This window comes from Caretta caretta, chromosome 12, assembly GCF_965140235.1.
Source record: "Caretta caretta isolate rCarCar2 chromosome 12, rCarCar1.hap1, whole genome shotgun sequence".
Taxonomy (NCBI): Eukaryota; Metazoa; Chordata; order Testudines; family Cheloniidae; genus Caretta; species Caretta caretta.
In genome coordinates this window covers 35425172-35441332 of record NC_134217.1, presented here as the reverse complement: position 1 = coordinate 35441332, position 16161 = coordinate 35425172, and the positions used below count along the sequence as shown (strand labels likewise).

Sequence of the window (16161 nt, the reverse complement as noted above, 5' to 3'; positions counted from 1 at the left end):
TTTTATTAACTCTGTTTGCCAGAATTTATTTATTACTGCACATGATTACAGGGGATGCCTCTTTCACTGCAGACTGCTACTGAGTTGCTGCTGCTGCCTGCTGGATGGATGGATGCTGGAGAGATTATTTCTAAGCCCTTCCTCCTTCTCCCTCCCTGCTCTTTCAGGACCACACTGACAATCCCCAAGGGAAGCAGAGGACAGATGGGGAAGAGGGCAGGCTCCACCAGCTCTCCCTCAGTTGATTTCACCATGTCGCCCCAGGAGTCCAGATAAGGAGCTGCCTCCTGAGTCTCTGATAGCCTATGAGGATGCCCTTTTGCAAAGGGACTGCTGGTCAATATATGGATATATTCCTTCCACAGGGGATAGAGTGAGAGAGAGGGGAGGGACTGAGATTTACTGGGTGCAATAGAGATTCTCAATGTAATCACTACTCTTAAAATATGCCCAAGTCTCTCTGCTAACTGGTACCAGAGGAAAGTCTTCAGTTTGCAGCATGTGTGCAGGAGAGCAGGATACCTGGAAGCAGCCTGTGTCAGGGTGGTAAGTAACTTTGGGGAAGTTGCTTTGGGATTTTTATTGTTGTGGTGGGTTCAGGAGATTAGTTGCTAATGCTTGTTACAGATCAAGGACAAAAAGAGGGGTTTGTTCTTTATTAGGAGACTATAAATCAGCCCATAAACTGGGATAATATTTTGCTCTCTGGGATTGTGCATACTCCAAAGTTTTCTCTGGCTGGGCAAATTTTACTTATGTCCTCTCAGTAATTTGCAATGAACAGCGGTAGATAAATAAGGCTACTCATAATTTATATAGCCCTTTCTATCTTCAAAAGTACTGTACAAATGCCCAGGAGAGGTTGGTAAGGAGGGAGCATAGTGAAAAAGAGAAGGAGGAATTTCAATCTGTGTACATTTCAAGTTAAAACAATTTAGAAGAACCATGCATCCAGCTGATGATGGGTAATTGACCAGTCTAACTTTAGTAACTATTAAGCAGCTTCCTTTAGCTGGTACATATTTAAGTGTTTATAGAAATAGCAGAGGCATGAGACAAGCAAATGCTAGCAAATACAAAGACATGCTTGTGACGAAAACGAACTCCAAATGGAAGAGACCGATCTGTTCACTTTATGACTTGCAGTCATCCAGTGCGCTGCAATAATAATGAACAAGGCTTCATTTTTTCTGTGTGTGTATATGTGTGTGTGTGTTACCAGAAAATTAATGACAGGGGATTCACAGGCTGCAGATTTCAAAAAGAGGTGCAGTATGACTTATATACACACGCGCTTTGTGAATGTCTTGGGAAAGTAGCCTGTGATGCCTTTTAACTCATAATAACCTTTACTATGTTTCTCTCCTCCACCCCCATCTTTAGGGTGAAGAGTTAACCCTGCTCTGGTGCCATTTCGGATGTCCCAGTAAGAGCTCTCAGAAATGCCTATTGTCTCGGGAGGCAGCAACCAGGACTATAGTAATGTTAGCTTTGGTTCTTGTAGTTCCTTGAACCATCTATTCCCTATCTCTGTTGACACCCCTTCTGTCAAAGGGGTCCACTATCAAAGGGCCAGCAGGATTTACCACCCTGATCAGCTCTGTACTGTTGATGTGAAGAGGGAGATCATAATAAATGTTGGAGGAATCAAATACCTACTGCCTTGGAGCACTTTAGACGAATTCCCACTGACCCGGCTAAGCAAGCTAAAGTTTTGCAGCAGCTACGATGAAATTATTCAGCTGTGTGATGATTATGATGAAGACACCCATGAGTTCTTCTTCGACCGGAATCCCAAAGCTTTTGGGATGATCGTCAGCTTTCTAGCAGCAGGGAAGCTGATGCTCTTCCAAGACATGTGTGCCTTGTCATTCCAGGAGGAGCTGAGATACTGGGGAATTGAGGAATCCAACTTGGAGAAATGCTGCTTCCGAAAACTGTTTCAAAAACTGCAGGAGCTGGCAGAGATGCACAAGGAGGAAGAGATGCAAATGAGCAAGGAGACCACATGTGTCCTGGTTGAGGAAACACAATTTGGACAATTTATGAATAAACTCAGGGATATGGTCGAAAATCCCCAGTCAGGACTCCCAGGAAAAGTCTTTGCTTGTCTCTCCATCCTCTTTGTGGCCACCACAGCTATAAGCCTTTGTGTTAGCACAATGCCGGACTTAAGAGCCGAAGAAGACAGGGTAAGTAAGTCCCCTTTCAGCTAATATTACAACCCTCTATAAACCTACTATAGTGTTACAAGAAACAAACCTGTCATTGTTAAACATGCATCACAAAAAGATATAAAACAATCCTCAGAGAAAATCCTCAGGAAACAATATCAAAATTTGCCTATGTATATTATTTATTATAAATAGAAATAACTCCTGAAACTGACTTTGTATCAGTTTCAAAGTCATATTCAGTCACAAAGAATTAAACAAAGTTTTGTAGTGCTTGCCAGCCAGAGATATAGAAAAGGCTTTCTGAATGGAATCAAAGAAGTAAGATCATACAGTTAGCAAATATGCATGCAATTAGCAAATACCGAGTATTCAACATTGTAACACAGCATTCCCCCCACCTTACCCACAGCTTAGGAAAGCGTTGTTAACAAAAGTTATTTTATTTGCTGCTAGCAGGAGTCTCACACTCAGTCATAGCAGAGTTTCATCTACCACATGCTTTATCCTACCATAGGATCCACTCTGGTTATCAGCAATATTTCAATCGGACTTAGTGAAAGAAATATTTTCCCCTGCATCTTTATTTTTAAAAATAGCAAGTTGTCTTCTGTTGTGATAACTAGATCAACTCTGATGTAGTTATTGTTTTAGGAGACTTGAAATAATTTTTCCAGAACAATATTGTGTTACATTTTGTACAATGATAACACAGTATGATATACAAACAAAGAACACCACAGAAGCGGAGTTTCAAAGTTTGCCTCCAAAATGGATGCACAAGTTTTGTGTCTGTAGTACCCTGCATTTGGCACACACAAAAATTGCAGAAACACTATTAAAGTGTTGCTGAAATTTTAACCCATTAAGTACATATAAACCCTCTCAAAACACTTCTCCAAAATAATTAAGGGCAAATAAAACCAAACTTATATCATATGTAGGAGAAACTTTCAATGTTTTAAAGATCTGTCATTCTAATAAGAAAAGAAATGGAGATAAGAATGTAATGTGATTTTAGGTATAATAACATCCAAACTACCACTGAATTCTTCCGCATGCTGTATTCCACAAATTGATTCTGAAAGTAACATGACACTTTTCAAAATACTGACACCAAGATTAAAGAAACAAGCCACATTCATTTTTCCCCACTGATGCCATAGATAAGTTTATCAGTTTATTGTGCATGGCTTAATTTAACCATTTTCACATTTATTGCACAATATGCTGTGTCATTTTATTGTCAAAGTAGTAATTCAGAAAGGCACAGAATGCAATCACATCAAAGATATGTCATGATATTTGATGTCTTTCAATAAGGCTAAGGATTGCACAGAAGACTGGGATTTAAAGAGATCATTTTCTGTTCTATATAACCTTGAATTTCTACTTACATTTATATAAAAAGTTTGAATCCCTTCAGTAATATCTCTGAGTATCTAAGAGCCTCCCAAAGCTATTGCATTTTGAAGTCAAAATTGTTAAGATGTTTCAGTGCCTTTTCCAAGACGCAGCTTAAACACAGAGCATGTTTTTATGGCTATAAGCAAAATGAACACAAAGACTTCTATGGGAAATATTGCTTCCTATTAACTTTGTTCCTAAAAAAGAGCATGATGCATATTTTATCTCAAATTTAAAACATAAAACAAGAGAACTCTTGTCTAAGTATTTTTAAAGAAAAATAAAAAACACATAATTGGTGTATCAGATCTCAACGAGGTCTAATTTGCTGCATTTTTAAAAATTAACCCTATCTTTAGAAGACAAGAATTTTGAGCAGAGGGGTACAAATGTAGCTGGTAGTAAGATGCAGCAGCCTCACTGCAGCCAGAGTGTTCTGTAAAATAGAGCTGTGTGAATGAGCATAGGTTTTTTCATATATAGTCAGGTTTTTAATGTGTAGACACTTTAAAAAGCTGGGATTAAGACATAAATAATATAGAATCATAGAATTCTATCCATTCAGAGATGCTGCAGTATTTGAGAAAGAGTCTGCAGGGGAAGTGGGAGTAATGGGGTGAAGTTGAGCAAAGGATAAAGTTAGGGCTGCTCTACACTGGGAACTTACATTGGTAGAACTATGTCTTTTAGGGATTTGAAATATCCACACCTTGAAAGATTTAGCAATACCAACATAATCCTCGGTGTAGACAGCGCTAGGTCAATGGAAGAATTCTTCTCATCAACCTAGCTACAGCCTCTCAGAGAGGTGGATTACCTACTCTGACAGGAGAACGTCTCCTGTCTAAATAGTGTTTACATTCAAGCACTATAGCATTTCCCGTCTCAATATCAGAATCTATTAGACGGTGTAATAGCATTCTAGGGACCACGTACAAAGTTATAATAATCCCATTGTTTGACTCAATTTAAACCAAGATTGGCAAAGCACTTGAGAATGTATGGTGGTGAACTGACCTGGCTTGTGGAGGGACAGACTACAGGATTTAATAAGTATTTTCCTTCTGTCATTTCTATGAGGCTGTGAACTGACCCTATATGCCTAAAGCGCTGCAGCACCGAAGGTCTCCTTTCTGGGGGGCCTCAGAACAGTGTCTTATCTAGAGCTTGGCAAGTAACTCATAGCAAGTAATGTAGTCAAGAAATGTAGCTTCTTGGTCGTCGCTATGACTCATCCACCCACAATCTACAATTTTCTTGAATGTATTTGTTATTCAAAAGTATTCCCCGCATGACTTCAGTAAAGGGTGCCTAGCAGGGGGTATGTTCACCAGCAGCTTCAGATGAGCATTCAGAATGTGAAATTCTTGCTGCTCGGACTAGACACAAAGGTCATGTGATTTGCTTCTTTCCACTGACTACATGAGTGCAGCTCTTTGAATCAGGTTTCCGGTGTTAACCAGCAGCAACGTTCAGATCCAGATCTGAATTCAAAACAGTCCAAAGTTGAGGGCTGTTCAGTTCTGGGGTTTTGGCTTGGACCCACCTCTGACCAGAACTTTGCTGAAAGGTATTGTAAGGGTCAATTCCCCCATGTCAGGAAGGAGGGTGTATTGCTTCCAAGATAGCAATAAGAAAGATTTTACCTCTGTTGCCACATGTACCTCTCCGGGCTCCTTTCAGCATCCCAGCCACACTCCATAGTGTCAGAATTGGCTGCTCTCCAGTGCCTGAAGAAGGAAGAAAGCAAAAAGAGAAGGGGGAATAATACAAGGTGAGCTTGACTTCTGTCGGAGGGTTTGGCTGTCTCGGCACTGCATGCTCTGCAGTAACATTCCCTTCTCGCTCCAGCTAAGCATCCCAGAAATGGGCTGCCTGGGCAAGCAGAAGAAGAACAAACAGAACAACTTGCCACCAAAGGGAAAGCGAAAACTCGGGCTCTGCTGAGAGATGTGGCACTCAGCCAAGTAACAAGCATCTGCATCAGGGAAGCCCAGCTGCCATAGTAACAGGAGAGAGGAAAGGAAGGAAGGTGGCCATTTCTACAGAAATGTAGCAATAGGGAGGGGAGGACTTCAGGAAAGCAGACTTCGACTCCCTCAGGGAACGGATGGGTAGGATCCCCTGGGGGACTAACATGAAGGGGAAAGGAGTCCAGGAGAGCTGGCTGTATTTCAAGGAATCCCTGTTGAGGTTACAGGGACAAACCATCCTGATGAGTCGAAAGAATAGTAAATATGGCAGGCGACCAGCTTGGCTTAACGGTGAAATCCTAGCGGATCTTAAACATAAAAAAGAAGCTTACAAGAAGTGGAAGGTTGGACATATGACCAGGGAAGATTATAAAAATATTGCTCGGGCTTGTAGGAATGAAATCAGGAGGGCCAAATAGCACCTGGAGCTGCAGCTAGCAAGAGATGTCAAGAGTAACAAGAAGGGTTTCTTCAGGTATGTTGGCAACAAGAAGAAAGCCAAGGAAAGTGTGGGGCCCTTAATGAATGAGGGAGGCAATCTAGTGACAGAGGATGTGGAAAAAGCTAATGTACTCAATGCTTTTTTTGCCTCTGTCTTCACTAACAAGGTCAGCTCCCAGACTGCTGCGCTGGGCATCACAACATGGGGAATAGATGGCCAGCCCTCTGTGGAGAAAGAGGTGGTTAGGGACTATTTAGAAAAGCTGGACGTGCACAAGTCCATGGGGCCGGACGAGTTGCATCCGAGAGTGCTAAAGGAATTGGCGGCTGTGATTGCAGAGCCATTGGCCATTATCTTTGAAAACTCGTGGCGAACGGGGGAAGTCCCAGATGACTGGAAAAAGGCTAATGTAGTGCCAATCTTTAAAAAAAGGAAGAAGGAGGATCCTGGCAACTACAGGCCAGTCAGCCTCACCTCAATCCCCGGAAAAATCATGGAGCAGGTCCTCAAAGAATCAATCCTGAAGCACTTGCATGAGAGGAAAGTGATCAGGAACAGTCAGCATGGATTCACCAGGGAAGGTCATGCCTGACTAATCTAATCGCCTTCTATGATGAGATTACTGGTTCTGTGGATGAAGGGAAAGCAGTGGATGTATTGTTTCTTGACTTTAGCAAAGCTTTTGACACGGTCTCCCACAGTATTCTTGTCAGCAAGTTAAGGAAGTATGGGCTGGATGAATGCACTATAAGGTGGGTAGAAAGCTGGCTAGATTGTCGGGCTCAACGGGTAGTGATCAATGGCTCCATGTCTAGTTGGCAGACGGTGTCAAGTGGAGTGCCCCAGGGGTTGGTCCTGGGGCCGGTTTTGTTCAATATCTTCATAAATGATCTGGAGGATGGTGTGGATTGCACTCTCAGCAAATTTGTGGATGATACTAAACTGGGAGGAGTGGTAGATACGCTGGAGGGCAGGGATAGGATACAGAGGGACCTAGACAAATTGGAGGATTGGGCCAAAAGGAACCTGATGAGGTTCAATAAGGACAAGTGCAGGGTCCTGCACTTAGGACGGAAGAACCCAATGCACAGCTACAGACTAGGGACCGAATGGCTAGGCAGCAGTTCTGCAGAAAAGGACCTAGGGGTGACAGTGGACGAGAAGCTGGATATGAGTCAGCAGTGTGCCCTTGTTGCCAAGAAGGCCAATGGCATTTTGGGATGTATAAGTAGGGGCATAGCGAGCAGATCGAGGTACGTGATCGTCCCCCTCTATTCGACATTGGTGAGGCCTCATCTGGAGTACTGTGTCCAGTTTTGGGCCCCACACTACAAGAAGGATGTGGATAAATTGGAGAGAGTCCAGCGAAGGGCAACAAAAATGATTAGGGGTCTGGAACACATGAGTTATGAGGAGAGGCTGAGGGACCTGGGATTGTTTAGTCTGCAGAAGAGAAGAATGAGGGGGGATTTGATAGCTGCTTTCAACTACCTGAAAGGGGGTTCCAAAGAGGATGGTTCTAGACTATTCTCAGTGGTAGAAGAGGACAGGACAAGGAGTAATGGTCTCAAGTTGCAGTGGGGGAGGTTTAGGTTGGATATTAGGAAAAACTTTTTCACTAGGAGGGTGGTGAAACACCGGAATGCATTACCTAGGGAGGTGGTAGAATCTCCTTCCTTAGAAGTTTTTAAGGTCAGGCTTGACAAAGCCCTGGCTGGGATGATTTAATTGGGGATTGGTCCTGCTTTGAGCAGTGGGTTGGACTAGATGACCTCCTGAGGTCCCTTCCAACCCTGATATTCTATGATTCTATGACTGTCGTAAAGGCACAGATCCCACTTAAAGGCAAATGAGGAAGAGAAAATTAGGAGTCTGTGTTTCCTGTAATCCCCTTCTGAGGCATGGCCAAAATGAAGACCCTGATTCATTCTGTGTTAGGGTTTGCCCACAAGAACAATAAATGCCATGTAAATTCCCATGGGTATTTCAAGCAATACTTAGACACCCAGTTATAAGCACCTTGGAAATATGAAAGACACAGAGAGAAGGACATACAATTTGTATATACTTTATGTAACCCACTGGTTAGTGTTATGAGTTCCCCAGTGTACCCAGACCACAAAGGATATGAGTCTGTTAGAGTCCCCCAGTACAGAGAACTGGATCTTTAGTTCAAGAAGTAGAGACACAAGCTTATTGCTCTAGACTCGAAGTTCCTGGCTTAATCCATGGTTTATTCGGCAAGATGGTAGCTGTCACAATTGGTCTTAATTTATAATCAGAAGAAAGAGTATAAAATGACCCAAGGACAAATTGGATCATTTGTGCAAACAGTTAATACAAGTGCATATGCAGTTATGGAAAAGGCACTCATAGGCATGCAAATATCTGTATTTTTATCTGCACTTTGATCATGCAGGCTTCTGGAAATTTGTCCCATAATGTCATCTATGAGTGTACAAAATGAAATAATCCCAACATAGGTGCACAGATGTAGATGTGGCACTTCCTTACAAGAGTTGGGAAGAAAGAGAACTGTGCTGCAGATAAGTAGATGATGTAGAGCAGGCAGACACAAGCCATAAAATCCAGATTCAAAATTTCCCAAGTGAGCAGTGGCTGTTCAGATAAAGGGGGTTAGCTCAATCCATTATAGACAAGTAAAGGGTTCTGCTCCAGGGTTATAATTCAAACACAAAGACCTGAGAGGCAGAAAAGTCACCATAATGGTCATTGCACAGTTTTCAGCAGGCTGCAGAGATAAAGAGTGTAGCTAATCCAAAGATAAAAGAAAAGGAGTACTTGTGGCACCTTAGAGACTAACCAATTTATTTGAGCATGAGCTTTCGTGAGCTACAGCTCACTTCATCAGATGCATACCGTGGAAACTGTAGCAGACTTTATATATACACAGAGAATATGAAACAATACCTCCTCCCACCCCACTGTCCTGCTGGTAATAGCTTATCTAAAGTGATCATCAGGTGGGCCATTTCCAGCACAAATCCAGGTTTTCTCACCCTCCACCCCCCACACAAATTCACTCTCCTGCTGGTGCTAGCCCATCCAAAGTGACAATTCTTTACATAATCAAGTCGGGCTATTTCCTGCATAAATCCAGGTTTTCTCACATCCCCTCCACCCCCATACACACACAAACTCACTCTCCTGCTGGTAATAGCTCATCTAAACTGACCACTCTCCAAGTTTAAATCCAAGTTAAACCAGAACATCTGGGGGGGGGGGGGGGTAGAAAAAAACAAGAGGAAACAGGCTACCTTGCATAATGACTTAGCCACTCCCAGTCTCTATTTAAGCCTAAATTAATAGTATCCAATTTGCAAATGAATTCCAATTCAGCAAGGTAGCCTGTTTCCTCTTGTTTTTTTCTACCCCCCCCCCCAGATGTTCTGGTTTAACTTGGATTTAAACTTGGAGAGTGGTCAGTTTAGATGAGCTATTACCAGCAGGAGAGTGAGTTTGTGTGTGTATGGGGGTGGAGGGGATGTGAGAAAACCTGGATTTGTGCTGGAAATGGCCCACCTGATGATCACTTTAGATAAGCTATTACCAGCAGGACAGTGGGGTGGGAGGAGGTATTGTTTCATATTCTCTGTGTATATATAAAGTCTGCTACAGTTTCCACAGTATGCATCTGATGAAGTGAGCTGTAGCTCACGAAAGCTCATGCTCAAATAAATTGGTTAGTCTCTAAGGTGCCACAAGTACTCCTTTTCTTTTTGCGAATACAGACTAACACGGCTGTTACTCTGAAACCTGTCAAAGATAAAAGAGGTGACCAGAATGGAATCCAACCACTATAGAAGTGCTTGATTAGGGAAAGGATCTGCTTTGAACTGGACACCAGTGGAAGTTTCTTTTGAAGAGTCGGGGGAGATTTGGGATGACTAAGCAGAAAAGATGCAGCAAAGCCTTTTCCTCAGAAAAGAAAACTAAAGTTAACAAAAGCAGGCAACACAGCCCCCAAACATGGACTCCACCATAGTCCTATGGTCCTGGATGTGGAGTCCAAGCTTTCTCAAGGTAGTCTGCCTTTTCCCAAGTTGTGCAGCATAAAGACCCCCAAACCAGAGGGCAAATAAAAAGAGCCTCCAAACCATTATTTGGTAAAATCTAATGATTTTGAAACCTATCAAGTATTTTGGGGCCCTGGTTTGTGATATTTGAATGCTGTATGAATCATACTGAAAATGTCCCTAGACTCTAGAGGAAACTACAGAGAAAAAAACATCTTGAGCAGTTGAAGTATTTTTACCACACAGGTGAAAAGACAATTTATTGACCTTATTGGGAAGGGAAAGAGGAAAATCAAAGACCAACTATTTGTATTGTCAGGGTTAATAACTCCACTACTCAGTCTCTTGCCTATAAACGCACTGCACCTTCTTACACTGAAATAGCCCAGGCTACTCAGGCCAGTAGTACAGGTCCAATATTCAGGAGGAACAATTATTAGTTTGCCTTACACTAGTCCAGTCTTGGCTATTTCCCAACAGTATTACAGTAGTCCCTTGGCTTCTCACTCGACTCCAGTGGATCACACAGCTGTTATTAGCACCCAATCAGTTCAAATTCTGTATGCTATCACATGCATTCTATTTGGATAAATATGCTTTATAGGGGACCTTTTTTGTGTTTTTGAAGTTGCAGATACCTACAGTAGGACCAAATCATAGAATCATAGAATATCAGGGTTGGAAGGGACCCCAGAAGGTCATCTAGTCCAACCCCCTGCTTGAAGCAGGACCAATTCCCAGTTAAATCATCCCAGCTAGGGCTTTGTCAAGCCTGACCTTAAAAACCTCTAAGGAAGGAAATCCAGTTCACTTTACTCACACAAGTAGTCTGAGTAATTTCAACAGGAATAACTGTGTAATGGCTACCTCCTTTGGAGTGATAGGCATCTCCTCTTGCGTGTTAGACCTTTCCAAAAACAGAGGTCAACGGTAGCCAGCACAAACTTTAATTTTATGACAATAATGCCTCTGTGTAACAAACCCCTTAATCTTACACCCGTGAAATTCCTTCTCCATTATGATATATTGTTTTCGAAAGTTCTCAATCCATTGATTTCAGTGAAGTTAAGTCCAGATTTAGCCTGGTGTACCTGAGATCAGAATCCGGCCTTTCATTGCTAATGAGATTTTACAGTTCTATCTCAGGCATGCTAAAGATACTGCTTAGACTATGGATGGATTATGAAATTGTGCATGGAATGTTAACATCCTTTTTTAGCAGTATTATTTTAACTTACAGTGTTATCTGGAAGTCTCGATCATGTTTAGGGGTCCCATTGGTCTGTGCACTGCACAAACATATAATAAGAGACAACCACTACCCTGAAGAACTGACAATCTAAGTAGACAAGAAATAGGAGGAGAAATGGTGGGGAGGAAGTGACTTGTCCCAGGTCTAACAGCAATCACATGAGCCCCACTCCAGGCCTCTATCCACTTGACTATGCTGCTTCTCATGTTTAAAAAGTGAGTTCCACTAAGCTTGCTCCTTGAAATACAATAATTCCTGCATAGCGACCTCCCATCCTTCATATTCTGGGCCCAGAAACAGAAGGGCCAACTTTCAGCTGGTGTAAGTCAGATTCATACCTTCAAGTCATGATCTTTCTTAGGTACTTATATGCCCCCCAGTTATCATAGTGTCTGAGCACTGAAAACTTTTAACATATTTATTCTTATACTCTGCCAGCCATGGGCAGTGGTATCACAGTTCCATTGAACAGCTGCGGGACTCAGTGTTTCCGTGCATAAGTGACTTGCCCAAGTTTATGCAGCAAGTCTGTAGCAAAGCAGGTCTGTCAAGACTTTTACTCAGGACTCAAGATTATGAATTAGTTAATATAACATAATAAAGATCATGAATACAATAATATAGAAACACAATAATATAATAAAGATTATAAATTAATATAAAATAATAAAGTATTACTTTTCCATTTTAATGTTTTGTTCCCAATAAAAGACACAATGTACTGTGTACATATGCAAACATAATATCTCAATTTATTTGCTAATGCCCATATTACTACAAACCCAATATTAACACTATTATTATTTATTATGTATACTACTTGAGTGCATTGGAGCCCTGCTAAAGGACCTGAAGCCTGTACTAGTTTTACAGTAGTTTTCAGATGTCTGGATTATTTTTTTTCAAGCTGAATTGGGTGGGAGATCGCTGTGTGACGAGAGTACACCATGTTTTTAACAGCTAGCGGTCCTGCAAATAGGTTATAGTCTTTCTTTCCACAGGCATCCAACCTTTTCATTTCACTGCATCCATAACAGGGAGTTTTCAAGTTCTCCCAGAGTGTCGTTTGATTTAACGGAGCGTAGTTTAATTATTCAAACAGCAGCAGCAATGCCGGCATGGTGACTCAGCGGCAGTGCAGTCAGATTCCTGCTGCTCCAAATCAGAAACAGAATCAGAATGGTGCATATGCTGAATCTCCAAATTCTGATTTTCCAGTCAAAAGGTCTCAGTTCTCTCCTGCATCTGAGCTCTGCTTAGCACACAGAGAAGGGGGGGAAAGGGCCTGGTTATGGCTCTCTGATTCTGCAATGGCCCAATCCAGGCATGAACTAGAGCAATTTAGGGGCTGCTATAATATATGCCATTGATGTATATTCCCTAATGGTCCTTACACCACTGAAGGGTTGGCAGAAGCAGGCCACAGTGCTGGTCCATCTCTTCCCACACACAACACACCTCCTTCCTCTGACATGTCCCCTATACACAGGTTGCTGGAACACCTGGTGCAGGAGCTGATTTTCCCAGCTTTACCCTACTGGAGAAGTTTCACTCCACCTGGGGAATACTTTGCTGTCAAGTTTTGGCCAGAATCCAGCCCTTTGTGCTGTCTCAGAGGGGACGGGGCTGGATGGTGATGCTGAATCTGGCCCAAGAAGCAAGTTGCCTGGGGAAATGAGGTGGCAAGTTCCTATGGTTGCTTACGAGAGATACTTCTGAATCCTCTAAATACAGGCCTGAATAATTTCCATCTGAGTGGACCACAGTGCTGTGCAAATGAACCCTGCTAGGATAATGATCAATCTGTGCAAGCAGGCAGAAGGCAGGTTCTATTCTACTATAACTCGAATAGCCTACAGCAACAACGCTGTCTGCTCCCATCTGTCGGTGTCTTAGTGGACACTGACCTCAATCCATATAATTGCGTGTAAGGCTGAAGGGAGGAAATGGGCAGTAATAGGCCACATTTGAATCTGCCAAACAAAATCTGCATGTGCCAAGATAAGTTTAGCAGATGTTTGAGTTGTGACCTTGCTTCACCACACTGCAATGCTGTGTTGATCTGTTGCCGGGGACCATATTCCAGCAGCCCATGTTAAAAGCACATGCTGCAAAGCAAAGCCAACCATTTTCTAATACACTCATCCAGGCAGACCCCCTTATGCTTCAGTATGAGTTTGAATTTGGGCTACTGTAAACAGTCAAACACAAACTCTTCTGGGTTCACTTACCACTGATTTTGTGCTATTTCAAAGCACATGTGGTTGGATTATGGTATTCTGCAGGATACTAATGAATCTTGTGCCTACCGCATTTCACAAAAAGCGAAGCCCTATAACTCTGACTGTGGAATACTAATAACCCTATTAACTGAGGAGGGACAGGTCTGATACCTACATCATCTGTGTGGGTTGTGTGAGTTCTGGGTTCAGTTCCTGACTTTGCCACTGACTTGCTGTGTGATGATGAGCAAGTCGTATCCCTGTCTGTAATACTGGAATAACAATATTTTGCACACTGGGTGTTCTGATTAATTCATTCTTTGTAAAGCACTCGAGGCTCCAGCACTCGAGGCTGGATTCTAAAATAACAATATTGTTAATCTTCTTTGTAGGTCACAGTTTCAAAGCCTTGATTAAGCTATTTGTATACATTCGGCTAATGCAGGATTTGAATCTCCAATATATGGCTTGAAAATAGGGTCACCGAGGACTACATTCTAGCAGCTCATGTTAAGAGCACATGCTCTTTCAACCGGAATGTCCAGTCAAAAAGGAAACCTCGTTGCTCTCTCCACCATCCTCTGTGAGGGGGAGGAAAGGGGACAGGGGCAGGACCTCAGGGGAAGAGGCAGAGCAGGGGGCGGGGGAAGGTTCTGGCACTCAGTGTCTGATTTTCACAAATGAGAAAGTTGGCCACCCTACTTGGAAAATATTATTTTCTGTAATGGTGGACAGGCTGTTGAAATAATCCACACACCAGCATATGCTACCAAAATACAAGTAATAGTATATCCTGGCCCATGTGATATCTGAAAATATACACCTGGTCAGGTGTTCATTGCTTAAACCACCTAAAGCCACTGTCCTCAACATGAGCAAGGCTGATGAGACAAAACAAGGAGGGAGGCAGGATAAATAATAGAGATTTGCTCTTCTTGTACTTCAGAAAATCAGAAATTTGTCTTGTTTATTTTGTCTTGCAAGTGGCTCATTTCACCCCACTTCATTCAGCATGAAAACTATTAGTGATTACCAGGATCTCTTCTGTAAATCTGCCTCTGGTGTGAGGCTCTTCACTCAGTTGGAGTCCATTATCAATATTCATTTCTACCCTGGCGTGGTATGGTCTTCTTAAGTTAGCTGACATGGTGGTGCACTCTATGTCGTTTGAACAGACAAGGTGAATTGTAACTACAGTTGCAGTAAAACCACTCCCGAGAGGAGCAAAGTTTTCCTATAGCAATTGAACTCTACATGCTATTCCCTCACAGAAAAACCTGATTGCACCAATTAAGTTTTCATAAGGCGTGAACACAATTAAAAGGCAGAATATCACACCACGGATGCAACACAAACCTCTCCAAGCTCGTTACTAAAAAGAAGAGCAGTGTTCAAAATTAGATCAGTGTATGTCACACTAAAGAGGTCATGTGTCCGAAGGCTGGACCAGCATGGAATAGTAAGAGAAGAGAACTTGTGCAAGTGAATATAAAAATACTGTCAGCAACCCTTCTAACTAATTAAAGCCTCAGTAAAGAATCAAAGAAACATAGACAAAGAGATCATCATAGGACTTTTAGAGACCATCAGGAGTTCTTAGCGCGTCTCCTCCAACTTAAAGTGTCCAAGACTAAGTAATATAGTAATAGATTGTCATACACTTTGCCGGTCCTTCTCTTGTATAACATCATGCAGCTCTTTCCCTATGGTGGAAAGTCATAACAAAATTGAAGAAGTCTTCAATCAAGTTTTATAGACATGGGAAAAATTCAGCCACTTATGTAATGTACCTGGATGTTCAGAAAGGCTTTGACCAGGTCCCTCACCAAAGGCTCTTTTGCAAACTAAGCTGTCATGGGAAAGAGGGAAGTTCCTCTCATGGATCTGTAACTGGTTAAAAGGAAGGAACAAAAGGGTAGGATTGGATAGTCAGTTTTCACAATAGCGAGAGGTGAATAGCGGAGTCTCCCAAGGCTCTGTACTGGGACCTGTGCTGTACAACATATTCATAAATGATCTGGAAAAGGGAATGAACAGTGAGGTGGCAAAATTTGCAGATGAAACAAAATTACTCAGTGGAGTTAAGTCCAAAGCTGACTGCGAAGAGCTACAAAACTAATCTCACTAAACTGGGTGACAAAATGGCAGATGGAATTTGATGTTCATAAGTGCAAAGTTGTGCACACTGGAAAAATAATCCCAACTACACATCCATAATTATGGGATCTAAATTAGCTGTTACTACTCAAGAAAGAGATTTTACAGTCATCATGGATTGTTCTCTGAAAACATCTGCTCAATGTGTAGTAGCAGTTAAAAAAGTTAACAAAATGTTAGGAACCATGAGGAAAAGAACAGATAAAACAGAAAATATCATAATGCCACTGTATAAATCCATGGTACACCCACACCATGAATACTGCATGCAGTTCTGGCTGCCCCATCTCAAAAAAGATATATTGGAAAGGGTGCAGATAAGGGCAACAAAATGATTAGGGGTACAGAAATACTTCCATACAAGCAGAGATTAAAAAGACTGGAAATGGTCAGCTTAGAAAAGAGACGACTAAAGGGGATATGATAAAAGTCTATAAAATCATGAATGGTGTGGAGAAAGTGAATAAGGAAGTATTACCCCTTTACATAACAGAAGA

The 16161-nt window shown here is 42.0% G+C and overlaps 1 protein-coding gene across 2 annotated transcripts in view; it reads left to right on the top strand.

Annotated features, from left to right (window-relative positions):
• Positions 1-214: 214 nt before the first annotated feature.
• Positions 215-16161, top strand: part of KCNG4 (potassium voltage-gated channel modifier subfamily G member 4) — a 30306-nt gene continuing 14359 nt past the window's right edge. Inside the window, exons 1-2 of one of the 2 annotated variants that reach the window (XM_048816930.2) lie at positions 215-546; positions 1384-2192. In XM_048816930.2, the coding sequence (XP_048672887.1) occupies positions 1443-2192 (750 nt within the window). In that variant the 5' untranslated portion in view covers positions 215-546; positions 1384-1442. Of the gene's footprint in view, positions 547-1293; positions 2193-16161 lie in introns of those variants that run through there. The other variant, XM_048816931.2, reaches the window with a different exon arrangement.